This window comes from Acartia tonsa, chromosome 5 (assembly GCF_053477335.1).
Source record: "Acartia tonsa isolate MP-2025a chromosome 5, ASM5347733v1, whole genome shotgun sequence".
Lineage (NCBI taxonomy): Eukaryota > Metazoa > Arthropoda > Copepoda > Calanoida > Acartiidae > Acartia > Acartia tonsa.
Window position 1 is genome coordinate 14103776 of NC_137264.1, and position 20544 is coordinate 14124319.

Genomic DNA, 20544 nt, shown 5'->3' on the forward strand with positions numbered 1-20544 from the left:
CCTTTAAAAGTTTACATAATATTTTTATTTAGGAAGATGCTAACATAGTCAACACAATATTCAATTATCAAAGCTCAAGAGAAGGTATGTGATAAATAGCTTAAAACCATCCAAAGGCATTGATATAGGTTCCTTGAAAGTATAACCTATTCAAACCTGCGATTTTCGAGATCTTTGCATTCAGACAATCAAACCTTACTACTTTACATTATAATTTAATAGTTTTTTTTATCTCATCGTATTACAGACAGCTTTCCGCGGATAGTATTATGAATACTAGTATTGATTTTATGATTTGGAAAATTGTCTATAATACGATACGATATATGGTTTTTCAGTATGGCTCAGAACCAATAAAATCTAGCGGATATTAATCGGTTTCGATGCCTTATTGAAATAAATACTATTTATACAAACAAATCTTTAAACAAAAAATCAAAAAAATCTATGAAATATTTTCAGGACATTCCAGTTTAGCAGATGTTATGTTTGGACTACGACAAAGGGATACTGGTCTCACCAAATATCCTGTTAGGTAGGTTCTTTAAAAAGCGAATCTTCTCTTTAATCAATGTTTGTTTTTATGATTTGTCTAGACGTAGTTGGTTGGAATGTAGTTTAATAACGTTACTCTATTAGATATTTGTCTTAAATGATCTGGTTTTACTAATACAAAGGGAGAATTTAGACTAACTTATATGCGGAGCTACTCTATAATCAATTTTTGTCTGTAATGTGATGTTTGGACTACGGTAAAGATATGCTGGTCTTACCAAATATTCTGTTAGGTACGTTTCTAAAATCATAATTACCAGTTAGTTTCCCTTAATGTGCCCTGTCGAGCAGAGAACCCCTCTACCCTTACTTGGAAATGAATTGAAAATACCTACTGGTCTTATTAAATATCTTGTTAGTGCGTTTTAAAAAAAGAGGAGCTACTATATAATCACATTTTTTCTATAATGTTATTTTTGACTTAAGAAAAAGGGAATATGGTCCTACCAAATATCCTGTTAAATAGGTTTTTTAAAATCTTAGTTACTAGGTGGTTTCCCTCAATGTGCCTTATCTTTTAGGTATCGTTAGTGTTACATAAATTTTATTGTTAAGTCCAATCTTTAGATAGATTATTTAGATTCCAATCCTTAAATAATTTTGTAGGAAACGACAACGAGTGAGTACCTACAGTTTGTCAATATCGCTACGTCAAAATAAACTTATCCATATAAAAATTGTCTTAAGTCCAATCCTTATGTGAAAAATTTCGAGTCTAATCCTTAAATTGTTTTCTAGGAACCGTCAACGATGATTACCTATATTGTCACAATAATGCTATGTCATCATAAAACAAATCTGTATAAAAATAGCCTTGAGTCCAATCCGTAAATGAATGATTTTGAGTCCAATCCTTAAACTATTTTGTAGGAACCGACAACGAGTGATTACCTACAGTGTTACAATAGTACTACGTCAACATAAACCCAACTTTATCCAGGCGTTGAGAAATCATCTTCAAAAGGTAACAACAATCAACATATTTAAAATTGTTAATAGCCACTATCTATATATCTATACAGATATAATTCTTGTCTGTCCTTTCTTCTGTCTGTAATCATGTACTCTTTTGTACTTGATACAGTAGAGAAGACAAGATTTAGTAGTTTTCATTATTTTCATCAGATCTATCCACTAAACTCAGAAGCATAATTAACATTTTTATTATTATTATCAATCTATCTATCTATACACATTTAATTCTTGTCTGTCCTTCTGTCTGTCCGTATGTTTGTCTCCAAGACAAAGAAGATTAGGAATGATGATGTGAGAATTTTTCCATTATGGCTTCGAAACTGATTGATATCGGCTTGATTAGAATCAGTTATTAGCCATACTGAAAGATCATGCATACCATCAAATTACAGACAATTTTTCACTAATATTAAAATGAAAAATTATACGCTCAATACCAGTGAGTTTTGTTAGCCCCAACATAATCAACATTTAATATTTATTCTTAATAGCCAACTATCTATCTACATAGATTTAATTCTTAGATGCATTCCTTTTGCCTGTCAGTGTCTTCGAAACGGATTAATATTCGGTGGATTATAACCGGTTCTCAGACATACTGAAAGATAATGAATAACATTAAATTACGGATAATTAACTCCAGTTTGTTAGCCCCAAGCTGTCTATAATACGATGCGATAAATAACTATTATTATTTTGTTCAGATCTATCCACTGAACTCCGAAGAAAATCAGCAGACTAAAAATATAATCAACATATATTTCCCTGAACAAATCAACGGGATGGAGTACCTGCCCTACACGCTCTTAATTACAGGAACAATAATCTCAGCACTTTCAGTCACTTGACTCCCCTCCCATTTAATTTTGAAACAAATTTGTAATGCCGTACCCCTGCAGGAATACCAAGTACCCAATATAACCTAACCTAACCTGCCTTAAAGTAACAAATGTCTCAAACTTTATCATACAAGAGACGATGAAAGGGTACCTTATCACGGCTACTTTATTCAGAGAGAGTAAGGGGACAATTGACTTAAAATTCCACTGGTACCCAAAGTTTTATGATCATGTTATCTTATTCGTTGGCCTAAAATTCAACTCTGATTGGCTAGTTTGAAACAAAAATCTTAGCATTTTTGGTCTTTTTCGCATAAAGTGCCTATCAAGATTTTAAACACCCCTTCCTTTTTTTAATAGATGAATTGTAAATAGGCGGGAGGGGGAGGTTTAATTCCTATGCAGTACACCTCCCGAGAGAAAGGATAAAACCCTGCAGGGCTACCTCTTGCCCAATTTAACCTAACCTAACCTGCCTTAAAGTTAAACAACAATAAATTTATTTTAAAAATAAAGAAAAGTAGTTATTATTACTCAACAAGTCGCTTTGAAAAAAAACGCCTTATTTGCATTATAAGATGATTCACCCAACACAGGGCCTCAAAATATTATCTTATTTGTTGGCTCCAAAACTTTGGGTACCTCTATTAAATTTTTTATTAGTTGGTTTCAAATCAGTTCTGTTATTAACCAATGATTTTAATCTACAGTTGGTGAAATTTTGTTTTATCATAATCGATCATTGGTTATCTATATTTATTGTAATTTACAAAAGGGGCAGATAATTTTGTGTATTATCATTGGGGAATGGGACGTACATTAAATTATCGAGAATTGTCTTATCCCTTTAAATCCATTGTCTTATTCCACAAGATTTATTGACTTTGTTATGTTAATGAAACTTATAAAATTTTTCGTTTTATATAAAATATTCTTTTTATACATAATACATCTATTAAGCAACATGTATTGTTGGTTCTAAGAAAAAAAATTCTGTAATATGAAAGTACAGTTCCTTTTTACTATTGCTTTAATTCTACTGTTATTTTACTTTGTTTAACAATTCCTGGAACTACATATCAACAGGAATCTAAAGGGATAAGACAATATTCGATAATTTAATGTACATCCCCAATGCAATGATGATATACCCCTTTTGTAAATTACAATCAGTAATTGAAACTTTTTGAACCTCAACTAATTAAACAAATCATTTAACATTCAATAAAAGTCCCCAAAGCCAAGAAATAAGAAAACATTATTATAAAACTTTGGGGACTAGGTAGTGTAATAAACAGCCCAATGTCCCCTCCCTCCCTGACTTATCAAGCATTAAAATTTAACAATGTGTTTTTCAAATGTCGGAGCTAACTTTTAACAGAGTGCAACTTACTTCCATAGAAAATGTATTAATAGAATGATAACCTTAAATAATTCTTTAGAATTTGAATGTGATTTGAAAAAGACCTTTAGGCTTTGTCTATCTGTCTGTTTGTCAATCCATTACTATAAAATGGATAACCTCGATAGGAAGCTATACAGTGATACACCATGAAATCTTAATTTAGTGCATCACTGAACTAAATTTTGCAAGTGAGGCACATGATTTTACTGTCAAACGTGTTTCAAACAATCTACACTTTGATTGCACAACCTGTGTATGGAAGTTTTAACTTAGTAATGAGGTTAGCCTGTTTTGGTCCATGGCATTATCCCTAGTACTTTTAACTTTTTATTTAAGAGTATGGACCACTTTAAACGTCTTTAGTTATGACTCAGTGTTGGGTCGGGATTCGAACCTTTCAGCTTCCCGACAACGATACACAATACAAAAATATTTTGTGTGTATGATTGTTCTAATAATGGATGTAGAGTATACATACTGTCATACATGGATATTATAACATCATTTAGCTTACGATTCCTTTATCATTTATTGGTCAGTTCGTATATCCAGTAGGAGGGGAGGAGATGTGGAAGATCGTTATTTTAGAACGCTGCAAACTTTACTTTATTAGAGTACATGATAATCTGGTGTAAGATCCAAGTAAAAATAAATCCATTGTTCTAATGTTAATTGTTGTAAGTTGATAATATCAGATGAACTACATAGGAGAACTAAATCGGTTCATCGGTTAGCGAGATCCTTCGCTACACACACACAAACACACACACACACAAATAAACATTCTGTTACTTAGGATGTATAAATGTTAATTCTATTGTTAATTGTTCTAAGTTGATAATATGAGATGAACTGAAAACAACAAACTCCAACTTTTCACCTCACATGATAAAATATTAAAATGGCTTAAAATGGAAAATTTCGGTAGAATTACGGTTTTATTTCCATTAGACCATTCATGGACCACTTTTTACCAGCGGTGAAGCTTTTCTATAATTCACTTTGTCCGTCCGTTACGCTAAGGAACAAATGTGATTTTCTCAACTGCTATTTAAGATAAACATCTGAAAGTTGAAGATTCCCTTTACCAATTAGAATCTAATATATGATTTACTATATCCGACAGTATGTCGACTATGCTTCAATGGGTATAGTCCCTTTCGTGACAACGCCCTTTAAAGGGCGATTCGTCGTATTTTCAAAATGGCTTTTGATAGGTTATTTTTTATTTTAGGTCAGGTTATATTGGATTAGGAGATTGCCCCGCGGGGTTAGAGCCCCCCAAAGCGGCTAGAAATAGGAGAAAAGCTACTGTGAAAATACGAAGAAACACCCCTTAAGGGACGTTGCCACGAAAGGGACTAAACCCGCTTCAATTTTCAATTATTTTCTATGATGAAAATTGATGCTTCTTGGGTTAAAGAGCGGCTGTACTAGCAAATAGGGGCTCTGTAGTAAAATTTGAAGGTGTAGGGAAGGGCAAAACAAAAGCCTAAAACCACCCGGAACTTATGTGAAGCTTCACTAAAATTGATAACTAAATTGGTCTAGTAGTTACCCAAATCTTAAAACAGACAAAAAAAATTACTACTTTATATAACAGGATAATTAGGTTAGGTTAAAACACACTGGTTTTTAACCCTACGGATTGCTACAACCCTGTAGAGATAGATATTGGGGTGGGGTGTGGTTAAAAGTAGGTTTGGATAAACAATTTTCCCCCGAAAATGAAAATTTTGTGTCAATACATTTCAGTGAATACTGTATTTACATAACTGAGTTGTGTGTATTGATATTATTTCAAACTTCGATATTTATATACATATGTATGGTATGGTTTGGAGTAACATAGATTTTACCAAAGTGTCAAAACTTTAAAGGGGGGGGGGGGGGGCGAAAATGACACTTTTTGAAACCAAATCTAAAAGTCAAAGGAACTTACCTAAAAAATGAGTTACAGGTCTGACATTTTCCATGGCAGTTGCTTTAAAGGGGTACAATATGGAACTGTGAAGAAACGGCGTCGCAGCTGCCGAAAACCGCCGAGAAAAGGCAAAAAAAATTTCGGCGGGAAACGGCGGTTGCGCCGCCTTTTCTTCTGTAATCTGTAACTCTTTTTTTAGTTGAGTTCCTTTGTTGACTTTTAGTTTTGGTTTCAAAAAGTGTCACTTTCGCCCCCCCCCCCCCCCACCCTTTAAATTATTAATCAAGAAAATAAATTAGGTAATTAAAATCCCTAAAGATGATAAACAAAATTGAATTATCCCTTCTTTGGATTACAAGGATTAGCTGGCAAGTTTTTTCACTTCAAAATTTAACCAATCAAGATTTTGTAAAGTACCCAAAGTTTTAAAGAAAGTGAATGAGACTGCATAAAACTTTGGGTACATTCCAATGTCTCCTCACTCCCTGTATACAATACATAGAAAAAACAACAACAACATGTTTTATAATATTTTTAAATGTGTATAAGATTATTGCAAACTTTAGGTTTATTTTTCTACACTCTGTTTTCAGTTCAGAAGATTGATTTCATACAGTCAAAGGAAACATTTTTGTTTCATATACAGTTTTATGGATTATATTCTTATAATGAAAGGTTTTATGCTATTTTTAAGATTTATCTGGAAAAATTGTATTAAAAAAATATAGTTTATACCTTTAAAAAATTTAAGTTGGCTTAACTTCTAATTTATATTTAAATTTAGAAATGATTTTATGATATTTTATAAATTAAAGACACAATATGAAATAAAAATCTGATTGGGATAGGTTGGGATATCGTTGACCGCTGTTATTACCATTCTTGGGTCCTTGTTTATGTCTTTGGGGCTGACGGGAACGAGCGTTGGGGGTACAGGTATAAGTAGATAGATAGTTAGGCAGATAGATAGACATACAGACATACCTCTTATAACCATCCTTGGATCTTTGTTTATGTCTTTGGGGCTGACGGGGACTAGTGATGGGGGTACAGGTATTAATAGATAGATAGATGGATAGACAGATAGATAAATAAATAGATAGATAGATAGATAGATAGATAGATAGATAGATAGATAGATAGATGGATGGATGGATGGATGGATGGATGGATGGATGGATGGATGGATGGATGGATGGATGGATGGATGGATGGATGGATGGATGGATGGATGGATGGATGGATGGATGGATGGATGGATGGATGGATGGATGGATGGATGGATGGATGGATGGATGGATGGATGGATGGATGGATGGATGGATGGATGGATGGATGGATGGATGGATGGATGGATGGATGGATGGATGGATGGATGGATGGATGGATGGATGGATGGATGGATGGATGGATGGATGGATGGATGGATGGATGGATGGATGGATGGATGGATGGATGGATGGATGGATGGATGGATGGATGGATGGATGGATGGATGGATGGATGGATGGATGGATGGATGGATGGATGGATGGATGGATGGATGGATGGATGGATGGATGGATGGATGGATGGATGGATGGATGGATGGATGGATGGATGGATGGATGGATGGATGGATGGATGGATGGATGGATGGATGGATGGATGGATGGATGGATGGATGGATGGATGGATGGATGGATGGATGGATGGATGGATGGATGGATGGATGGATGGATGGATGGATGGATGGATGGATGGATGGATGGATGGATGGATGGATGGATGGATGGATGGATGGATGGATGGATGGATGGATGGATGGATGGATGGATGGATGGATGGATGGATGGATGGATGGATGGATGGATGGATGGATGGATGGATGGATGGATGGATGGATGGATGGATGGATGGATGGATGGATGGATGGATGGATGGATGGATGGATGGATGGATGGATGGATGGATGGATGGATGGATGGATGGATGGATGGATGGATGGATGGATGGATGGATGGATGGATGGATGGATGGATGGATGGATGGATGGATGGATGGATGGATGGATGGATGGATGGATGGATGGATGGATGGATGGATGGATGGATGGATGGATGGATGGATGGATGGATGGATGGATGGATGGATGGATGGATGGATGGATGGATGGATGGATGGATGGATGGATGGATGGATGGATGGATAGATAGATAGATAGATAGATAGATAGATAGATAGATAGATAGATAGATAGATAGATAGATAGATAGATAGATAGATAGATAGATCCTTGGATCTTTGTTTATGTCTTTGGGGCTGACGGGAACGAGCGTTGGGGGTACAGGTATAAGTAGATAGATAGTTAGGCAGATAGATAGACAGACAGACATACATACCTCTTATTACCATCCTTGGATCTTTGTTTATGTCTTTGGGTCTGACGGGGACTAGTGATGGGGGTACAGGTATTAATAGATAGATAGATGGATAGACAGATAGATAAATAGATAGATAGTACTGGGGGTACATAACTGGTTGATAGATAGATTTATATACATTTAGATAAATTGATGTATAGTGTTTGGGGGTACAGGATAGATAGATGGATAGATAGATATATTAGTAGGATAGGTAATAAAAAGGAGGATAGGTGAATGGACATTGGATAGCTAGATAGATAAGTAGAAATTTTTTTTTATTAATAGATTGATATCCCGATAGATTGGTAGATAAATGGATATCTTGATTATTAAAGAAATGCATTAGTATATAAATAGATAGATAGATATTAATATTTCAGGGTATGTTTAAATTGTCCCGTATGCTATTGCTTTCATTGGAATGGAGAATATTCTTGTTATAACCAGGAGTATTGTTTCTACACCCTTATAGATAAATAGATAGATATTAATATTTCAGGGTAAGTTTACATTGTTCTGTATGCTATTGCTTTCATTGGTATGGAGAATATTCTTGTTATAACTAGGAGTATTGTTTCTACACCCTTATAGATAAATAGATAGATATTAATATTTTAGGGTATGTTTACATTGTCCCGTATGCTATTGCTTTTATTGGTATGGAGAATATTCTTGTTATAACCAGGAGTATTGTTTCTACACCCTTATAGATAAATAGATAGATATTAATATTTTAGGGTATGTTTACATTGTCCCGTATGCTATTGCTTTCATTGGTATGGAGAATATTCTTGTTATAACTAGAAGCATTGTATCAACGCCGTCGCATTTAGATGTTAAGGTAAAACTGTTATAATTTTTTAATGTCAAATGAAGCTTTTCTTTAAGTACAGTATGTCAGTAACTTGAAGTCTTCCAAGAGTTTCTTATTAACATATTATTTTGCTAAAAATACACAGATAATACAATTAGAGAGTACTAGTAGCATTATTAGTCCAGCAAAGAAGTAGCTGCACTGTATCTCTATAGTTTAATTTGTAACATTCTTTGAAAGGTTTCTTAGTCCATTGTGTGTGTGTGTGTGTGTGTGTGTAGCTCCCATTAGACAGTGGGTCAAGTCATAATCAACTTGATCGAGTGGAGCTTGATTGCCCTAAAGGCTTTACAAAAGTGTCTTGACCTAATCTATGACTTCTAAGGTCTTAGTCACTTGAATAATGGAATTAACCTTGATTTATCAACACTTCTAAGGATCCTCCATTCCTCTAGTCTTCAAAAAATCCTCGTTTCCTGCAACATTTGTCATTAAATTACACTATCAGTAACATATCCGATCCCTAATTCCGCCCCCCTATCTATGCAAATATCCATATAAAGTAAATTACAAGAAATATACAAGACTTAAAGCAGGTTTGCTGCTATTAAAACACACTTTGCCTAGGTGAGAGTTGCTCAAGGTTTGTCTAAAGAAGGATGGAACATAACCAAGAATCTTTTCTCACAAATAACCCTCCTGACATTTGGATTCTTTCTGGGCATTGTAGATAATTCAATTCAGGAACTTATTTATTTTTGCTGATTTGATTTTAATAAGATATAAGAATAATACTATGATTTTACACAACTTTAGATATCATTGATTTGATTTTTAAAAAATAAATGGGAAATTTTACAATTTAAATTTAAATTTTTTTTGCTAGATTTTGGACGTACATTCTAAATGATGATGAACTAAGAATCAATCGTAGGTTGAAAAGTTTTGATAATACTAGTATCAAACTACCAATGAAAGTACCCAAAGGTTTTGAGTCAAAATAAAATAATGTGGTTTTAAAACTTTAAGTACCAGTGTAGCTTACAGCTAGATTCCCTACCCTCCCTGTTTAATGCTAGAAAATACCTACATTAAACATTGCACAAATGAATAAATATGTTAACAGGAGTTCAGTATATTTGCAGTTATGGGTCTGTTGTCTGATTTTTATCTTCAGCATTTTTTCTTCATAACAGTTTTGTCTATGGATATTAGTAGGTAAGACATTGTTGTTCTCTTTCTTTTCTTGTTGTTCTCATTATAAGGGTAAGATACCAACTATAACCTTCATAACGACCATGGGTGGGTAAAGGGTAAAACCACTCATTTTACCCCTATCAGAAAAGTAAAAAAATACATTAGATTAACCCCTTCAAACCTTTAAAACAACACATTTTACCCCCCTCCCCCTCCATTAAATAAAAAGCTTGAACAAAAAATGTTAATGGTTTTATTCTACCTGATTTTGTCTTCATAACAGTTTCATATTAGTATTTTGTATTTGATAATTTTTTTAGATACAACCATGGGAAAAGAGTATTTTTAATCAGTTATTATCTAACCATGGTCTGAGCATTGCTGGTGTTCTTAATGTTTAGAACTTCAGATATTTTACATTACTACCAAATAAAATATGAAATCTATTCTTAGATTATACCTCTATCTTTGTTCAGTCAATCTTTATGATTTATTTCATATTTGTTTATTCATTTAGGTTTGGATTTGTCGACGTGTTGCACACGCGTAAGCCAACATATAAAAGGAGTCAATCCTCCACCTCATCTGGGGGTGGGTTGGGAGGTGGTGGCTCCCCCCAGGAGCAGAGGAGCTACAGCAAGATTTATCAGTGTCCAGTTTCAGGTAAATATACAAGGGGGGGGGGGGGTCAGGTAAATATATAAATATAAAGGGGGGAGGGGGGGGGGGGGTCAGGTAAATATATAGATACATTGGGGGGGGGGGGGGTGGGTAGTTAAATATATATATTAACTTTGAAATATTTACCTATCAATATATATATATCTTTCTCTCTATCCTACACATCTATCAATCTTTTATTTTAAGATCAGTTTATTTATTCATTTTCTTTTGTTGTCTTATCCATCCATCTCTCTAGGTCCTGGTAGTAAATACGAGGTGGATGGCAGTGAAACAACTGGTTTAGTTGCTCCTTCCCTTCAATCTGCCCAACCAAAGTTACCAAAACGTGTCCAGGTATACAATTTTTGGAGTTGGTTTTAATGTCTATAAAACTTAAGACACTTAAATTAAATCATGATTGGTTCAAGCTTTTTAATTAATGATTTTGATTTGTTAAGAGGTAATTTTGTTTATCATTATAGGGGATAATATGAATTTATCGTCCTTTGTCTTATCCCCTAAGTGTATCAATTCTACCTTCCATCAATTTATTTATCTATCTATTTTTCTACTAACAATGGCTATCTGTCTATCCAACTATCTATCTCACTAATTATCTATCTAGGTAGTAAATTTCTGGGCCCAAATAAGAGTGGTATCTAGAATATTTCTACTAACAATGGCTATCTGTCTAACCAACTATATATCTATCTAGGTAGTTATTTTTTTGGGCCTAAAGAAGAGTGGTATCCAGAATATTTCTACGATCTATCTATCTACCTGACTATCTATCTATCCATCCATCTATCCTACTATCTATTTATCTAGCCAACTTTCTACCAATATTTCTATCTAGGTAGTAAATTTCTGGGCCCAAAGAAGAGTGGTATTTAGAATATTTCTACTAACAATGGTTATATAATCTTCTATCTATCCAACTATCTATCTCACTATCTATCTATCTAGGTAGTAAATTTCTGGGTCCAAAGAAGGGTGGTATCTAGAATATTTCTACTAACAATAGTTATGTTTCTATCCAACTATCTATCTCACTATCTATCTATCTAGGTAGTAAATTTCTGGGCCCAAAGAAGAGTGGTATCTAGAATATTTCTGCTAACTATGGTTATGTGGATTTTCCTGTTTATCTATAAAATTGGAATTATAGATTATATTATAAAAGGTATTATTATGTTAATCTATAATACAAAGTAGAACGATGTCTGTCTGCCTGTCTGTTTGTTTGTCTGTCTGTTTGTCTGTAGCAAAGGATCTCGCTAACCGCTGAACCGATCGGGTTCTCCTTAACAGGGTAGATTCTCATATGTCCCGGGAAGGTTTATAACTATTTTGGGGGGAGGGTACCACCACCCTCCCTAGAGAAATTATTTTTTTTTTAATTTCTCAATTTTAGAAAGAGAGTTCAACGAAAAACAAACGTCAAACGTAAATTTTTTTTACTTTTTCTTTTAAAATATAAAATAAGAAATTGAATTATTAAATTCGACTCTCTCCTCCTCAAATGCCCCTAGAGGCCTCTAGGGGCGTAGCCGCTAGTTCTTATAAAAGTAACAGGATGTCTCTCTGTGTGTTTAATCTTTTAACAAATTGTGTTCAGAAAATCTACATATGGGTCCAGGGCAGGTTTTTGTCCATTCTAGGTAGGGTACCTAAATCCTGATGCTAAATTCTGATAAGAGAATTGGACCCATGAAATCATTTTGTGAACTTTGTGTTCGATTATCATGTAGTTGAAAGTTCACAATTTAGCCGCTATATTTCTCTATTTCAAAGCTTAGAATAATATCCAACTATTAAATATCAAAATTCATTCTTATAATTTTAAAATAATTAGAATTATGGAGATTTTTTGTCTTTTTGTTCAACATAAATATTGGAAATTTTATGTATGACATCTAATCGATAAAGATATAAATCTGTAGATTTTGTATAAAAGTTTTGAAGCTTATTTATCAAGAGATGTAAATGACGTCATAATGCTGATGATGATAACTTTGAAGTGTCTATTTAAAATGACACCTTACTTATTATTGAAGTGAAACTTGTAGCTGGCTAAAATAACGATCCATCTCCTTTACCCTATAACCTCCTCATCTACTGGATGAACGAACTGACTATTAAGTGATATCAATGTTAGCAACCTAAATTGACGACATTTTCCCCTGTCATAATATTCACGTATATTCTATATCCATTTCCACCATACTTTATATCTTGGAAAGCTTTATTAAACATGTGCTGTCCTTTTCTCTTAATCGTTTTTGGGTACTTCCATTGAATCTTGATTTGGTGGTTCAAACTCGCTGTGTCTAAAGTTTTCAACCAATAATTTCAATCTTCCGAAGAAGTAATTTTGTTCATCGTCATTGGCTATGTACATAAATTTAACGTACATTGTCTTATCCCTTAAGATCCCTGGATGGACCTGATTCATATTTTTGTTCAGGAACTCAGTCCGAATCTTTTTCATCAATAAACATCCCACAAGAATCATCAACTAGAAGGTTAGATATTTTTAAAAGAAGCGAAGCTACTCTATAATTCTTTCAGACTGTAATGCTATGAGATAAATGTGATTTTTTCGGCTGTTGTTTGAGATAGACAGCTGATATTTTTATTAAAGATTATTTATTTGTAAGTATGTCTATTTTAAGCATCTAATATTTAAGTAATTTTTGGTAGGATTCAGAATTTTCGTTTAGTTTTCTAAATATTGTGGAATAATTTTATAGTTACTTTATATTTGTCGATGCAATGTTTGTCTGTCTGACTAGGTAATTTGTTAAGCTTCACTCTTATGCATGTCTCATCCTTGTTTTTAGTGGACATAGAGCTAATGAGTACAGAAGATCAACCCCTCCAGATATTTCCAAGATTCTATCCAGTGTTGAACCACAGGTAAAGTATTGTAGCGATAAATTGTTTCATTGGTCAAGTGATAAGAATTCTCTCTTCTGATTGGTGACAATAATAATTCTTGACTCTCATTGGATAGATAGATGAATTTTGTAAAACAATCACTCCATATGTTTCCAAGATTCTATCCAGTGTTGAACCACAGGTAACATTGTTTTTTTTGGCGGGAAATAATTTAATCAGTCACGTGATATTAATCCACTCTTCTGATTGGTTACAATGATATCTCTTGACTCTCATTGGTTAGAAAGAATTAATTGCAGAAGAATAACCTGTTACAATCATCTCTTCTAATTGGTTACAATGATATCTCTTGGCTCTAACTATCTACCTAATTACCTATCTACCTACATACCTATCTATCTGTCTATCTATTTATCTTTCTAGCTATCTATCTACCTAGCTATATATCTATTAATTTAGCTATCTATCTATCTAGGTATATAAAGATAATGGAAACGCTAGAAAACACAATAGCCAAACTAATACACAAATCAAATAAGTTCTAACTATCTTACTATGTATCTATCTAGCTATTAATTTCTCTAATTATCTATCTATTTTCTTATCAAAATATCCATTTTATATCTATCTAGGTTTATAAAGATACTGGAAACGCTAGAAAACCTGACACAAAATCCAAGCTAGTTCAACTGACAAAGTTATTTTCTTCTATCTGTCCATCTATTTATCTATCTATCTAATTATCTATTTATCTAGGTATACAAAGATACTGGAAACGCTAGAAAACCTGACACAATTGCTAAACTAGTTCACAAGACTAACGAATTTTGGAAGTAAGTTTTTTAAAGCAAAGCTTCTCTATATTTCTCTCTGTTAGTCATATTCAAAAGACCGTATTTGTAAATTGATTCGTGCCATTTTCTTTTTATGTATTCTCTCTCTTTCTTCCCTTCGTTAAGACAGCTGAACATCTGTTTTTTTTTAAGGGGGGGGGGGGTACCTTTAAATGCATTACTGACAAAACAAACATGGAATATTTTGAACTAGTTTCATAATTCATTTAATTTATTTTTTTGTAGGAGGTTACCGCATTCACATTGGCCCATGCTCTTTGGTCTCTACAATATTTCTCTATATGGTTCTTATATCAGGTTAGAAATATAATTAAACTAGCAGCTGCGCCCTAGAAACCTCTAGAAACCTCTACAAGTAAGGATTGAGGAGTAAAAGTCGACACCAACCCTAATTTACAATTTTATGTTAAAAAGATTTTTTTTTGGGTGGATGGTTGATTTTACCCCCTTAACCATAATATAACTCTTATCTTGATGTTTGTTATACACCACACTACACCCCTCTATTTTGGTTTAAGGGAGGTGTCAACAATTTCTATATAAAGGTCCTTTTATGTTTGCTTAGAGGAAGGGAACATTGAACTGTAAATTATACTGGTACTCAAAGTTTTATAATCGTGGTCTCTCATTTACTGACATAAAACTTTGGGCACTTTCATTAATTCATTGTTTGGCAGAAATGATTTGAATGCTAACTTTTCTTCAAATTATTTTAATCTAAAAACGCGGTATTTTGGATTATCTTAACTGGGGGTTTTAAGATATTAAGATTTAAATATCTAAATATTTAGCCTCCCCCCTCTCCTATTACCCTTAAAAGATTCTTTTAATTACCCATTTGACCCCCTCTCCTCACCTTCCCCTTCCAAATATTTTTTTTGTCTCCTCCCCATAAATCTATTTAAAAATTGCCACGGAACTAAATAATCCCCAAAATCTCCTCCCACTTTCTGTCCATTATAAGCAACATTTTAGATCGTACTAAACACGGTAGGTGCTGCATTTTTTACATGAAAATGTTTTTAGAAATGTGTAATTTTTATCATTTTGCTTTAACTATTTTATTTCTAATAAATGAAATGTTTATTGTTATGAATTATTTAGAACAATATTATTTAATCTGCTTATTAAATTTGAGTAGTGGCTTGATGAAATATAACCTATTAGGTTTATATATATATAAAAATTAAGTAATTATCCCCTTTTTTGTTTAGATGTACATTGATGTAATTATTTTTTAGTAGCAATGCTACTCTATTATTTGTAATAACAGTCCGTTTGTCCAACCTTTTGTTACCAGCAGAATTGAGAAAATGTGATTTTCTCGGCTATTATTAATGATTGACTGCTGAAACTTCTTGTCTACATTGCTATCATTTTAGCTCTATTTTTCACATATTGTGCTTGTGTTTTTGGTCTCATAAATAATTTCAAACATAATATTTTTGTGGAGTGGCACTGTCTTCCTCATGTTTTTTTTTACTAGTGGTCTTAAAATAACCTAATATTTGCAAATTCTAGCCAATCATTAGAATTTTAGACCCATAGGTCAAGCGGTTTTGGAGAGTTTACTAGGCATGCGGACAGTTTATTTACTAATCCCCCCCCCCCCCCTATTTACGGGATTTAAATAATTACCCCTCTCCCCCTTCTAAGATAAAAAATACACCTTCCCTACAAAATTATTTATCCCCCCCCTTCTGAGAATGTATTTAGTTGTCACCTTAGTATAAATTAATCCCCTTAGTCTCCACCCATTTTGTACCTTATAATATCAACATTTTAGTTCATAATTAAAACGCTAGGTGATGTATTTTTGACAGGAAAATGCTAAAATGTATGTGCAATTTTCTATTTTTTAAAGCTTGATTTAGTTGTAATTATCAAATTGCTTGTTTTCTATATTATTAAAACCTATATTCTTGAAAGAATTATTGAATTTGAGCATTGGCTAACTTCAGCATAACCTTTTAGGTTTCTATTAACGGATTAATTAGTGTAGCCTATAAATGATCTATTGATTTATCAATTTATTTTGAAGTAGCAAAGCTGCTCTGTGACTTGAAATATCCGACCGTTCATCCAACACTTTATTACCAACATAATTGGTGAAACATGATTTTCTCAGCTCCTATTTTTTAGGTCTTTTCTTAAAATAATCTAATATTTACATATTCTTGCCATTCATAATTTTATAAATCTTACAGGGCACACAGTAGTTTATCAAAAAGAGTTATAAGATAAGATTTCCCCTGCCACATATAAAACCCCTTTAAGTCAAGAAGTTTGTAATAGTTACATAAATAAAGACCCTCCCCCCCTATAATATTATTTCTCATACCTCCTCAGTATATATGTGAGAATTGTCAGATAAATATATAATCCCATTAATCTCCTTCCATTTTCTGTTATTAATATAAAAATTTGGTTCATTATTAACAGACTAGGTGTATCTTATTTTGAAATATGAATGTTAAATTGTATTTTGATTAAATCCTATTAATTTGAGATTTTGAAATGCTTACCACTATGCCTAATTATTAAGACTTATTTTGTTTTTTAGATTTATTGAATTTGAGCAGTTATCTAAAAGATTAAAACCTATTAGGTTTTCAAATACTAATACAGAAGTGTATTCTAAATGAACTATTTATTACTTTCTATATTTTTAGTAGCAAAGCTACACTACTATTTGAAATGTCCGTTCATCTGACCATCTGTATAAATAGAATGAGGGAAACTTCAATTCCTCGGCTACTTTTTATACTGGTTTTGGAGATCTTACTGGGCACTTACAGCTTATTTTTAAAAGTTTTATATCATAAGATTTCTTCCCTCTCCCCTCCAACCATCTATTAAAACTAATAAATCTTGTTGATTCTAATAAATAACTTACCCGCCTTCCCTCCCCTATAAGATAAATGCTCCTGTAAATATAATCACCTAAATCTCCTTCCATTTTCTGCTCACTAATATCAACTTCTTAGTTCATAATTAACATGTAAGGTGTTCCATTTTTAACATGAAAATGCTAATAATAATGTGCAATTTTAATCTTTTAGTTTTAACCTGATTTATTTTTGATGATTAAAATGCTTGTTTTCTAGATTATTAAAAACTATATTGTTAGATAGAATTCATAAATTTGAGCAGTGTCTTAGAAGAGTATAACCTTTTAGGTTTTTAAATTTAAATTAAGTAGTGGAACCTCTTTGGTTTTGTAAATTCATCAACTTATTTTGAAGTAGCAAAGCTACTCTATAATTTGATAAATACGTCCGTTTGTCCGACCCTTTGTTACCAACAGAATGGGTGAAACGTAATTTTCTCGGCTCCTATTAAAGATTGACGACTGAAACTTCTTGTCTACAGTCCTATAATTTTAGCTATATTTTTCACATATTTTCTTTTGTGTTTTTGGTCCCATCCCTATTAATTTCAGATATAATTTTTATAAAAATATTTTATATATCTTTTATTTGAGATCTTATCCCAGTATCCTCAAATAATCAAATATTTGCAAATTCTAGCAATTCATTAGAATTTTAGATACATTGTACCAGTGGTTTTGGAGATCTTATTATGCAAACCGGCAGTTTATTTTAAAAAGACTTCCCCCCTTTTTAACCATATAATTCTTGACGATTGTGTCTCCTCAATAAATGTATTAAGTACCTAGTCTCCTCCCTCTTTAGAACATATTCAAGAATTGTCTCCTAAATATATAATCCCCTGAAACTCCTCCCATTTTCTGTCCATGAATATCAACATTTTAGTTCATAATTAACACGCTAGGTGTTTCATTTTTTGCATAAAAGTACTAATAATAATGTGGAATTTTCATCATTTTGTTCAAACCTGATTTATTTTTGATGATTAAAATGCTTGTTTTCTAGATTATTAAAAACTATATTGTTTCATAGATTATTTAATTTGAGCAGTGGCTTAATGCAACATAACCTTTTAGGTTTCTATATACTGATTGATCAGTGTAGACTCTGAATGATCTTTTTGATTGATTTATTAACTAATTTTGAAGTAGCAAAGCTATTCTATAATTCGAAATGTCCTTTTGTCTGACCCTTTGCTACAGAATGGGTGAAATGTGATGTTTTCGGCTTCTATTAATGTTTGACTGATGATTCTTTTAGTTTTCAGAATTTTTTTTGGTCCCATAAATTTTTTCAGATATGATATATTTGGAGGGGAGTTGCACTATCTTCCATATGTCTTTTTTAATAGAAGTCTTTAAAAAACCCAAATTTTGCAAATAATTCTAGCCTTTCATTGGAATTTTAGACCCTGCATTGGTCCAGCGGTTTTGGAGATCTTACTGAGCACACATACAACTCATTTTATAAGGTTTTATATAAAAAGTCACCCCCGCGCATCTCTTTAACCTTATAAATCTTGAAGATTCTATTAAATACCCCCCACCCCCATTTAAATATAGATTCAAATAAATACTCCTCCCCTCACAGAATTAAGTCTCAATAAATGTATTAAGTAGTCTCCGCCCTCTTGAGAACATATTCAAGAATTGTCAATCACCCAAATCTCCTCCCATTTTTGTCTATTGATATAACATTTTAGTTTATAATAAACACGCTAGGTGTTGAATTTTTTACATGAAAATGCGTAAAAATGCGTAATGTTCATCATTTTTTGTACACTATTTTTTGTCTGATAAATAAAATGCTTACGATTCTTAATTAGTAAGAACTATATTATTTGTTAGAATTATTGAATTTGAATAGTGACCTAATGAAATATAAGCTATTAATTTTCCATGTACTAGGCAGAATTTTTTATGACGGTAATAGAATTTGTTATAAACAATTTTGTATGTTTTTTTAAGGCTCGAAACACTAATTGAGAGTGGGCCAATTATAATTTGAATCATAATTTTCTCTTTAACCAGCTACATTTCTGCTGAATACAAACCAGTTCTGAATCATGAAGTAAAAGGTTTATTTTTCATAGCCCATGGTAATGAAATTAAGATTCTTTAATTATTCTGTTTTGTTGATAAGACGCCCAAGCTTTGTGTCCACTTTTTGTAGGTAGTTATCTCAATAGGTGATTTTTTTTCCTAGATAATTTTCTTTATCAGCATGCATTTTTTTATTTTGAGTATTTCTCAGAACTGGTTTAAATCAAGCAGAAGGGATTATACAAATTACCCGTTTGTTTTGGCTGAATTTAATAATGATTTACCTCCTACCCCCTTTTTTCTTTATATCCCTGTTGAATGTTCGTAAGACTCCGCCCATTAAACCATAAAGGTACTCCATATTTAATAAGACTTTAGTTCAAAATATGTTCACTAGATGTCTGCTTCTTATATATTGGAAGGAACAAATAGACCATAATCTTAGAATTAGTATATCATTTTTTTTAGAAAGATTACTCTAGTCTTATATAGCTGCAATTTCAGCAAGAAATCTTTCTTTAAATGAAATGTCTTATTAATGGTCAATCTTATTGTTTTGGTAAGACTCTTTTAAAGTACATTTTATAATTATTTCTATATCTCTTTTTGGTAGTAATGCATAAACACTTATTTTTAGGCTTTTCATAGCCTAATCATTACAGAAGTAACAATGATGTTTAAACAAAAATTACAACATCAATTAGAAGCAAAGCACAATAAATTTATGGATTGACTCAATCAAAGTGAATTATCAATCAAATGTAAAGAGAAAGACGGACATAGAATAAATGAAATAAATTAGTAATAATGAAAATCACGCAACAGAAATAATTATACAATGTCTTTTTTTTACATCGCTGACATATACTGGATACTCTATCCATGATTGTATTATTCTTAAATATGCTCCAAAAGAAGTGGAATGTTAATAATCAATGGACTAGCTTTCATAGTGGCTGAGTAAATCTTATTTCTCTCATGACATTATGGACAGACGTAAAGACATACAGAAGTTTGACAGATCTTAATACCTGTTTTTAGAAAGTTATATAAGATTCTTGGCTAAATTCAGTAACGAT

At 32.5% G+C, this 20544-nt stretch overlaps 1 protein-coding gene across 5 annotated transcripts in view; it reads left to right on the forward strand.

Annotated features, from left to right (window-relative positions):
- Positions 1 to 20544, forward strand: part of SCAP (SREBP cleavage activating protein) — a 58746-nt gene that overhangs the window by 4634 nt on the left and 33568 nt on the right. For all 5 annotated transcript variants that reach the window (XR_013879533.1, XR_013879534.1, XR_013879535.1 and 2 more), the window contains exons 9-24: positions 33 to 84; positions 463 to 535; positions 1426 to 1519; positions 2235 to 2344; positions 6263 to 6318; positions 6545 to 6634; positions 8841 to 8944; positions 9545 to 9658; positions 10041 to 10135; positions 10632 to 10777; positions 11034 to 11131; positions 11846 to 11960; positions 13245 to 13302; positions 13621 to 13696; positions 14435 to 14511; positions 14758 to 14829. Coding sequence is in view for 2 of the 5 variants with exons in the window: in XM_080160384.1 (XP_080016510.1) it covers positions 33 to 84; positions 463 to 535; positions 1426 to 1519; positions 2235 to 2344; positions 6263 to 6318; positions 6545 to 6634; positions 8841 to 8944; positions 9545 to 9658; positions 10041 to 10135; positions 10632 to 10777; positions 11034 to 11131; positions 11846 to 11960; positions 13245 to 13302; positions 13621 to 13696; positions 14435 to 14511; positions 14758 to 14829 (1430 nt within the window). In the remaining 3 variants the exon portion in view is untranslated. The remainder of the gene's footprint in view (positions 1 to 32; positions 85 to 462; positions 536 to 1425; positions 1520 to 2234; positions 2345 to 6262; positions 6319 to 6544; positions 6635 to 8840; positions 8945 to 9544; positions 9659 to 10040; positions 10136 to 10631; positions 10778 to 11033; positions 11132 to 11845; positions 11961 to 13244; positions 13303 to 13620; positions 13697 to 14434; positions 14512 to 14757; positions 14830 to 20544) is intronic.